Consider the following 11009-nt stretch of genomic DNA (forward strand, 5'->3'; position numbering starts at 1 on the left):
CTTTTTAGACTATTTTTAATTTATACAATATACATTTAGGAATTGGATGCATGGAAACTTTTTATTTTTTAAGAACCACAATCATTTTATCGTTAATTTTACAATATATTTCTAAACTTATAATTATTAGATTGTAGACATAAAATGCAATAGGTACAAATCGATAAACCGCACCTACGGTCTGGAAGTTTTTTTATGGTACGGTCCATATACGATCTATGGCTTGGTCTCAACCTTAGCAAACCGGACCACTAACACCTAGATTATATAAAACTTTAAAATCTAACGTTAGAAATTGGAATTCCACATGAAGGGTTGAATATAAGAGACGGGTAATCCCTGGAGAGAATCTACAGAGAGAAGAGAGAGCGATGTCGTTCGACACTTTCAGCGTTAATGGCGAAGAATCAACCACCATTCCATCTCCCGGCCAATTCGACGAAGGTTACTTCGACAGCAACAATTCCTACTCCAACTTCTCAACAGCTGATACTCCGTCGTACCATGGAGAACAAGTTTCTCATCAATCCATAGGCAACACAGATCCATTCGGGTTCGGTGATCCCGATCCGAACCCTCACTCTCAGTCTGGATCTTCTCCCTTTGATGCTTCCTCTATCCCGATTTCGAATGGTAACGGCAGTCAGGATTACAATGTTGGAGTGGATGCAGACGGGATTTTCACCTCTGATGGACCCGTGCTTCCGCCTCCAAGTGAGATGAAACGGGACGAGGGCTTTGCTCTTCGTGAATGGCGGCGGTGAGATTTACCGTTCACTTGATCCTGTCCATTTGCTTGTTGATCTCTGAATACTTTCTTTAGATCTTGTAGTGTATTCATGCATGAAGTAATATTTCTAACGGATCCATCATAAGCATGTGAGAAGAGCCGTACTCTTGTAGCTACTGCGTTATGCGATATACAAAAGCTTTCAACGATCCTTTGGCAAAAGAATTTTACTTACAAAGATTGCCTTTTCTGATAATAACAGTCAGTATGAAGATTACATTTTCTAATTATAACAGTCAGCAGCCTTTACTTGTAATTGTGTTCTCTTGAATTTCTTGAAGATCTTTCAGCTCTATTGAATTTTACTTTGTATTTCATTTTAACTGGGCTATTTTGGTACCAGAGTTGTTGTTAGTATTGGGTTTTGATATGAATTATAAGGAACTGTAGATATATGGTGCCTTCTGGATGATAAACAATCATTTTGGAGGTTTACTGTGAATCACAAAATTCTTTGACAAAAAATTAAACAAGATTAAAACTATGATTTGCAAACTAGATCTTAGTTTATTTGTATCTGTTTCTCCCATGTAAGTGCAGTACAGGATCTTCAATTTGTATGCTGTGTGCTCTTACAGCCAGTTACTTTTTAGTTTTTATATTTTTATTTTTAGCCAATTGATTCATTTAATTTAACATTACCTTCTGTTGGTTTGAAAAAGAAATTATAGGGAGCTATGCTACTATAACTAAGATGTCAATGATGATATATACACATTAAGATCCGATATTTTCTTCACTCCGAGATATTAGTTTTGGCTCTAGCCAAACTGTTATATTCTGTATTATAAATCCAAATTGTTCTTAGGACCAGTCTGGTCGGTGATTATATAGTAGCATAGCTAGCTAAAATCTTGACTCTTTCATGGAAATATTTAAAAAGCTTTACATGTTGCTATCATTCATCTATTTGTTTGATAGTGTTGCAAACTTCAGTTTTCTTGATTTGTTTAAATACCATAGAAGTGTGCCGGAAATGGAATGGTTTTATTAATTTATGATTAAAAGCTCAAATTGACTTCCTTAAGACTGAATTAATCTACTAAGTTTTGACTAAACTAAACATCAGAAAGAGAGGTGCATATTAGAATACAAGAAGAGAAAACTATGGTTAAGATCATATTTAATTCGGGTATGCAACTTAATTTTGGACCCTTTGACCAACCAAACTTGAAGTTCTTTGGCTCTAACTGTGAAGCAGGCCAACTTGCATGACCAAACGTTGGTTATATGGTTTGATGTTTTTTCTTAGAGTATGTGTTGTTTGTTTTGAGGACCAGGTTTGATAATTTAACCATATGGTCTTTTTCTAGCGGTTTAGATGATATATTCGGCACTTTCAAGCTTTTGGATGCCAATCTGTTCATTTTAGTATCTGGGTCTTGGTCTAACCGATTCAGTCAATATACAAACATTATTATAGTGCACCCAGATGCAAAGCAGACAACCTTAGCCTCTACAGCGAGCCACTTGTGGTAAAGGTTTTCTATCCCCGTTATCTGCTCCTAAGAAACTATAACCCCAATCTTATGTGGTTGAAAGAAAAGCCGGGAATGAAGTCTCATGAAATGGTAAAGTATAGAATACTTATGGAAGCAGTAGAAGGCAACTTATAGAATTATGTCAAGCTGAAGAGTAGTCAAAGAGGAATAGAAGCGTTGGAATTATATTATTATGGTATAAGTTATAAATGGAGATGCCCATACTTACAAGTAAATATTATATCAGGGGGTATACTATTTGTGGATAAGTGATTGGTGGTATTGGTAGTTGAGTCTCAATTGAGTTGTACTTGGAAGTGTCTTGTAATGCCATGGCGCATAAGATGTTATACCGAGCAAACATGTGAAGGCCTAGTGGTTGATAAATGAAATTGAGAAGGTGAAATTGTACCAACGGTATACAACAATACTATGAGAACAGACAAGAATTTCCCAAGCAATTATAGAAGGTCCCTGTTTTCTATTACAATGTGATGTATTAGGGGCCGTTTACCAAACGCTTACCCGAGTAAGCGCTTACCAAGTAACATTACTTCACCGGATGAATATAGTAAGGACCAAGAATCTTACCTGGTAAGAGCGAGACAAGGACCAAGAGTCTTACCCGGTAAGTGAGGGCGACGACTCTTACCACGGTAAGCGCTTACCAGGTAAATTGGTGTATACTATGTCGTTTTGGTGGACTAAAATCTTACCCGGTAAGTACATAATAGTGTTAAATTTTACCGGTAAGCACTTACCAGGTAAGTGTTTGATAACGGCCCCTTAGTTGTCCTTGCTCTCCAATATATTTTTGAATTATGCTGTGCATAGATTTTTCCATGACAAATTAACAATCTATTGGTGTGTACAAAGTTTTTTGTGATTCCTCATGGTGAAACCTTCTTTTTACATGGCTTTTAAAAGTTTTATATAAGATCAAACATTCCATTGTTGGAAGCAATTAAAGGCTAATAAAATGGTTAGATATAGGAAAATCAGCCATGCTGCTGCCAACCTGGTCAACAGAATTGACCATTCCAATTCGATCTGATACCGTTGGAATCTGCAAACCAACCCCCTCCCCCTAAAGCTCTCCCATAACCATGAATCTGTAATTGGTAATCAGGTGATTGTTCCCATATTCATAGTTACATTGCTTGCTCCACATCTATCCATTTTCTGAAAGAATACATCAATTCATCCAGTTTAGCTCTCCTTTTTTTTCTTTTGTATACCGTATATATCTGGCATTTTGGTCCAACTAGTCCACCAGGTCTATGAAAAACGTCCTCCACATGTTCTAGGAAAACTTTAGGCTTTCCGGCCAGCAGATGGGCCCCAAAAGGAATTTAACGCTCTTAAGAATGCATTAAGGCCAATGTCAGCTGTAGGTGACTTGCTTTGATGACTTTCTTGTCTTATCACGTTAGGTAAACAATGAAACATGGTGTGTTAATTATTAACTATGAAATGCACATACATAGCAGAGGTAGTACCATGGTCATAAGAAGGCTTGGGTTGTAGATGTTAGGTCTTTGAATGTTAAGATGTCATCCATTTGTGCCTTTTTGTATCTACATTTTGTGGGTCCCATATTCATTTCTCCTTGCTCATTTTATATGGGACCTGTTACATCTTCCTTTTCCCATCATACAAATCAAAGGTTAGAAAACTGTAAATGCTAGCCTTGAACTTGTTGGGTATAACCAGGTGGCAGCTAGGCAAGAAATATGATTTCACATGCAATTTTGCCTTTCGTGTGCAGACTCAATGCAATTCGCTTAGAGGAGAAGGAAAACCAGGAGAAGGAATTAAGAAGTCAGATCATTGAAGAAGGTGAAGTATACAAACGGGCTTTCCATGAGAAAAGACTCCATAACGTTGAGACTAACAAGATCACAAACAGAGAAGGAGAGAAGGTAATTTCTTTCTCTAGCCAAAAGGGAAAAAGCTACCATCATTAGAAGTTCAGCATAACCTATATTTTGGTTGCACATGTTTTCTGATTGTCTCGTCATTTTAGAACTTCCAACATTTTTGCGATTATGGTTTAGGTTTCTTCACAAATTACCTTCGTTATCCATCCGAAATTCAAGAAATTGTTTGTAGAATATGTGGAACCTCATTAGATTACTCTCTAATAAGAGCCCTTAAGGAGATGAGGATGTTCCGGCATATATTGAGGATAAATTGTCCAAGTCTAGCCGATGTGGGACTCCAATATTCTCAACTGGACATACACCTGGCACTACGCATGTATCTTTTGTGTTTAATTTTCAGTGATTTAGTAATTTCTGAGTTGGTTTCCTTACAAATGAACCGTTACTATCATTGTCATTCCGAATTCAATAGAAATGTCGACTAGACACAACTCAGCATTAGGAGCGCATTAATACTACAGTTTGGTCAAATTTTGAATGGACAATGATGGTAAGGTTATTTTTGTCGAGGAAACCATATCATCGATGGTAATGTTATTTTTTTGTCAAGGAAATCATTAAAATTTAAACTAAAATATGGGTTTTATGCCTTGGAAAGTCTTTACTGAGACATCTCTCTTTCCGTCCGTATTTGCTATTGTTTATTCATATCCAGCTTTTCAAATTTTTGCATATATGTATTTCTCCTCTCACACACTTTTCACTACTTAGAGGTATTCATAGAAACAACCGCTCTACTGTTTCTGATAGAAGTCAGGTTGGCATACATCTTTCCGCGGATACCTCCTACGGGCCCAGTTTGGTAAAGTTCTCACTCGTATTGTACAAACTATCAATAGTGTTGTTTGACATTGGCTTGAAACAGTTATATGTAGCAAAGCAAGAGACGTTCCACAAAGAAGCCAATAAGCAGTACTGGAAAGCAATTGCAGAGCTCGTTCCTCGTGAGGTCCCCAATATCGAGAAGCGAGGCAAGAAGGATAAAGACAAGAAACCATCGATTACATTCATTCAGGGACCGAAGCCCGGAAAACCAACTGATCTCTCAAGGCTACGACAGATTCTGGTCAAGCTGAAGCAAACACCACCAGCACACATGGTTCCTCCACCGCCTGCCGCCAAGGATGATAAAAAAGTTTCTAAAGATGTAAAGGATGCAGCAACAGCAGGTGAAACTGTGTCTGTTGCCGCCAATGGACCCGTTGAAGTTTCAGCTGCACCGACAGACCAGACTGCCACGGCAGCCACCACGGTCGCTGCCACCTAAGCTGTTATCTTATTAAGGATTTTGAGTTCTTGTTGGTGTGAAATGGTTGTATAATTTTCTTGTGGTGTTTGTCATTTTACTTGTATTGTTGAAGAGCTTTTTCCATTACTATGGTTTTGAGAGTTGATTCAATTATCGTGTTTATGCAAGGTTTATGTATATCGGAAATAGTCTTTTATTTACTATTTTCTTGCCTTTTACTATCTAATTTTTCCCAACTGAAGCACTCTAATTTCTTGTTACTGGCTACTAATTTATGTCTATTAACTATTAAGCATTCTAATGCATCTTTCATTATGTTTGTTACAAAAATGTTTAATGCCAAGTTCAACAAGTATTATTACACATTGGTTGGTGTTTTGTTCCCCTAGTCATCTGGATATTATATATTAGTCGAATTTTGTATTAATGTGTAATATGTTCGCTTACTTTTATTTTAACCGAAATAGTAAAATATTTAAATGGTAGTATAATATGCTCAATTTAACCAAATTGTAAACAGTAACAAAAAATAAAACCGAATAAGTTATCGTATTTCAATTAACCGAACCGGTTAAGCTTAGAATCTAACAACCTGTAACCGTCTTGGTTCGAATGGGTTATTTGGTTTCGAAGTTTTTTCACACCCCTAAGTGTGCCCTCAATCATGATGGTTTTTGGATCCGCCATTGATTTCAAATAACATCTAAAAACATAATGGTCAACAAGATAAAAGAATCATAATGAATAATGACCATCTTAAGTAACTCTTGACTCGAAACTTTGACATTAAATGAATATTTAAACATGAAAGCTCTCGGGCTCGCAATATTTTGCTCTTGTACTAAGATATATTGCTTAAAGTCATTTGAAACTCTCCTATGACCTGTCTTAAAATGATCTTTCAAATATGTCATCCCATGTTGGGTTTAAGATTAATTACATGTTGCAATACTACCACTTTGCAAATCGTCTAACGCCCTCAACAAATAGTCAATCAAAATGATTACAAACATCGGACTTCAACCTTCTTTACGAATGTTTATTGTACTTGTTCCTACAGTCATGCTCACAGATTCATTAGTTGCATTTTCATAACTGGTTTTTCTTGTTTCTTCCTCTATTTGCTCATTAAATCTTTAGTAAGAGGGCGCTTGGTTCGCAGAATGGAATTTGGTGCAATTGGAATCCATCAAAGGAATTTGACTTTGAAGGAATTTGAATGAAATTTGTCGGAATTTGACCACGCGTTTGATTGGTAAGAATTGGAATCTCCATCTTTGTTTGGAGGAGGGTGAGTGTGGCAACTGTGATGACAACAATAGTGGCATGGGGTATTGGTGGTGGGTGGTGGAGGGGAGGGGGTTGCACCCCACCCTCCCATCTCGCCTTGACCCACCATCTTACCCCGTCCCACCAATATCATCTGGCCACGACTGTCGTCACTACAATTGCCACACCCATCCCACCCACCTCGTGGACCACCATGCCACTACTGTCCTCATTATAATTACCACCTCGCCCCCAACCACCCCCACCTGGACCTGACACACTCTACCTCCAATACCACTGATAGGTATTAATTTACTGACCCTATTTGCACCACTTTTATCCATTTTAAGTCTCATTTGTTATATCCCATTGAGTCTTTTTAGTCTTTCTTTTACATTTATTTTACATCGGGAGTTTGTGTGATAACCGGTTTAACTGTTTTGAAATGTTTGGGTGATTTGTTAAGTGGAGAAAGTTGAAGGGTGTGTTTTAAAAATTTATTTAAAATATATCTTTTCACCAACCGCCTCTTATCTTAAACATATATATATATATATATATATATAGAGAGAGAGAGAGAGAGAGAGAGAGAGAGAAAGAGAGAGAGAAGCGATCAAATAAATTTTTTTATGAAATTGTTTAATCTATGAAATTTTTTTATGAAATTGTTTAATCTTGTGAAATTATTTCATATAATAATTTTTTTGATGAATTTGTTTCATATATGGTTATGAAATTGTTTTATATACTACTTAATAAAATTTTAATGAAACTGTTTTATGTATTTCTCTAAAAATAAAATAATGAAGATGATAATATCCATGATTAACATCCTCCACAATAAAAATGATTAATCAACCTCTCATAATTACAAAAAAATGAACAAAATGAAAAATTATGATTGGTATAATGAGGTTTTTACGGTTTTTACAAATTGATTGGTTTTCATTTGATCGCTCCCTTGTATATATATATATATATATATATATATGTGTGTGTGTGTGTGTGTGTGTGTGTGTGTAATTATTATTTTGGGGTTAGATGAGATGAAGATAGAAAGAAAGTTTGTGTGCATATTTTGCTTTCTGGTTTGAAGTTAACGGAAGAAGAAGAAGAACTAATTTCGTGCTCTTAATTGGAGTTTGTTGCTGATTAAAGTTTTACATCTACGTGTGATTTCAAGGTGAGTTTTATTTAAAAAGCATCATTTTGATTTGTTTTTTGGTGAAGAAATCGTACGGTTCCATACTTGGTATTTTATGATTATATGTTATTTATTAGCATAATTTTGGATTTTGATTTGTTATTATCAATTGACCGTAATAAGGGTGGCATGATGAGGAGTTGAGTATTATTTGGTAATAAGGGTGGCAAATCAGGAGTTGTGTATTATTTGGTAAATAAGGATCGCAAAATCAAGAATTGAGTATATTTTTGTAATCAAGGTGACATAATCAAGAGCTAGGTATATTGGGATAACAGTGACAAAACCAATTTCTAAAAATGATAATCTTTGATCATGGTATACTATTATTGCATCAATATGATGCGATGAGTTGATTATATCGCATCAGTGTGATGCGATGAGTTTGTGATTATTGCATCTTTGTAATGCGATGAGTTTTGTTTATCGCATCCTTGTGATACGAGGAAATAGGTTATCGCACCAGTGTGGTGCAAGGAGTTGAGTTTATCACATCATCTTGGTGCGACAAGTATGTTTATCGCATGTATGTGATGTAGCAAGGGATGTTTATCGCATGTGTTTGATACGACAAGTGAGTTTATCGCATCTGTTGGATGCGACAAGTTGGGGGTGATCGCATCCTTGTTGTGCGACAAAATGTATTATCAAATATATGTGATGCGATGAAATGAGTATATTCTTCTTGTGATGCGAGAAGTCGGTTGTCTGATCTATAGGATGCGACAAAATGAGGTTAGATACAATAAATGTTATTTGCATGTTATCTTTTCAAAGATTAATTTTCCAAAAGTGTTTTGGTGATTTTCATCCTAAAATTGCAAATAAGGGAATTACTCACTAGACCTTGTGATCTAACTCTCATTATATGTTTAAAAATGTGTGTTGGGTCACCTATTGATTTGGTGTTGACCCACTGATCTGTTCCTCTACCTTAGCAACACTTAGTAGTTATTGGTTCTTTGTATATTGGTGTCTTGGTACATACTTAAGCCATTGGCAAAATCGAAGACTAGCCGATGTGAAGACAGAAGGTCACCGATGCGGTGTTGTGGATCAACTGTCTATTATATACACCAAGACTCCGAAGTAGCTGAAATGAATATTGAAAATATTTTGAAGCTACAAGCCGATTGAAGGAAGATCTTCATAGACCAAAGATTGAAAATCTTCATGGACTCAAGATTGATGATCATGGACCGAAGATTGAAAAATCTTGATGGACCCAAGATTGAAGATCTTCATGGACCGAAGATTGAAAATCTTCATGGACCGAAGATTTGTGAGTAGCTGCTTGAAGCTACATATCCATCCAAAGGAGATCTTCCTACAGRCTGACCATATCTCTGCAAAAGTTWGTCTCTGCATGMAYAGTATTRTATGCACRCTGTGYACGATGAAAATGAGATATCAACAATGGTCAAGTCAACCCCTGCCTTCTTATCCTCAGGTGACAAATGTCCTCATGCATTAAATGCTGAAGGTAGTATAAAAAGGCAGTGTGCATCTCCCATGCACACAACTGGCTTTTTGAAAGATTASTGAGTRAATTCTTAAGGCAATCGGCTATTCTCTTYTTCTCCCTTGCTCTCCTRTGTGCGAAGARATTCTTAGTGTTMTTCATTTCCTTTCAAGAACTYTTTGTGTTGTTCTTGAAAGTTCTTCTCCTTGTAAGATTGTTTAGGTTAGGTTTTCCTTTCCTATCTTCCGCAACAATCTTTTGTATTTATGTGTGTATTAATTCTTGATTTAAATCAATAAGAATTAAAAAGTTGAAAAAAGTTTGTGTAATTGTATTCAACCCCCCCTTCTACAATTACTTTCTGTTTATTGCCATCCCCTTCGGGACTAACAAGTGATATCAGAGCAGTTAGCTTAATCTCATAAGCTAGATCTGCAATGGCCTCTTCTTCTTCTAACTCTGCTATTTCTTCTTACCAAGACAATGGCACTATTGCCAAGCCTTCCAAGTTTAACAAGAACAATTTCTCTATGTGGAAAAGTCGTATGACACTCTACATTGAGGGTGTTGATAGTCAATATCTCTCAATCCTCAAGGATGGACCCATTGTTCCTAAAGTATGGCTTCGTCATGGAAAGAACAAAGACGATGGTAACTCTTCAAATGATTCTGATGATGATGAAGAGAAATCTGATTCTACTGGAAGGTTCATCATCAAAGATCCTTCTCAGTACAATGAAGACGATAAAAGAAAAGTTTCCTTGGATACCAAGGTAAGGGCTATCATTGCCCTCTCTCTTCTTGATGATGTCTTCCATTCCCTGGTAAACCTCACTACTGCCAAGGACATGTGGAACATTCTATGTGTTCTGTATGAAGGAACCATCAAAGTAAAGAAAAGCAAAAAGATTGGCCTTGTTAGGCAATATGAGCTCTTTGTGCACGGGAAAGGTGAATCTCTTACTGAGTACTACAACAGGTTTAACAGCCTTCTCAATGATATGAAGTTTCATGGCAGATTCTATGAAAATGAAGAAGTCCTGTGCAAGTTCATGGACTGTTTACCAGACTTCTGGGAAAACATCTGTACTTGTATCAAGACWAGYAAAGATCTTGAAAATATGCCTCTTACTGCTCTTTATGGAACTCTCCATAACTATGAGCAAACCAAGCTTCTGAAAAAGGAATTATTGAAGGATCCTAGAACTTCTTCTCCTGTTGCCCTTCTCTGCAGTGATACGAGGAAGCCAATCAGTGAACCTCGTATTACTTATCTGACTGACACTGAAGAAGATGTTGTCAGAAAGGAAGAACTTGCTGAAAGTCATGTTGATGATGAGGGTGATGAACCCTCAGCTAATGACTTAGCTGACAACATGGCCATGATGGCTACCAACTTCAAAAGGTATGCCAAAAAGGGCTCTTCTAACTTCTCTCCCAGATCTAAGGTCACCGACCGAAGAACCTTAGATCAATCTAAGTCAGCTCCTCTTGATCTGTTCAATGAGGAGTGCTTCAACTGTGGTAAGAAATGTCACTTTGCTGCTGAGTGCAAAGCAAAAGGATATCTAAGCGTCATCCTTCTCATCCCTCTAGCCAATCCTCTCACGA

At 36.7% G+C, this 11009-nt stretch overlaps 1 protein-coding gene across 1 annotated transcript; it reads left to right on the plus strand.

Annotated features, from left to right (window-relative positions):
• Positions 1 to 308: 308 nt before the first annotated feature.
• LOC112523541 (clathrin light chain 1-like) lies at positions 309 to 5662 on the plus strand. Its single transcript, XM_025133182.1, has 3 exons — positions 309 to 760; positions 4040 to 4193; positions 5080 to 5662. The coding sequence occupies exons 1-3, from the start codon at positions 372 to 374 to the stop codon at positions 5479 to 5481; spliced, it is 945 nt and encodes a 314-aa protein (XP_024988950.1). The 5' UTR covers positions 309 to 371; the 3' UTR covers positions 5482 to 5662.
• Positions 5663 to 11009: the final 5347 nt, after the last annotated feature.

Source organism: Cynara cardunculus (genome assembly GCF_001531365.2).
Source record: "Cynara cardunculus var. scolymus isolate 2C chromosome LG 12, CcrdV1, whole genome shotgun sequence".
NCBI lineage: Eukaryota > Viridiplantae > Streptophyta > Magnoliopsida > Asterales > Asteraceae > Cynara > Cynara cardunculus.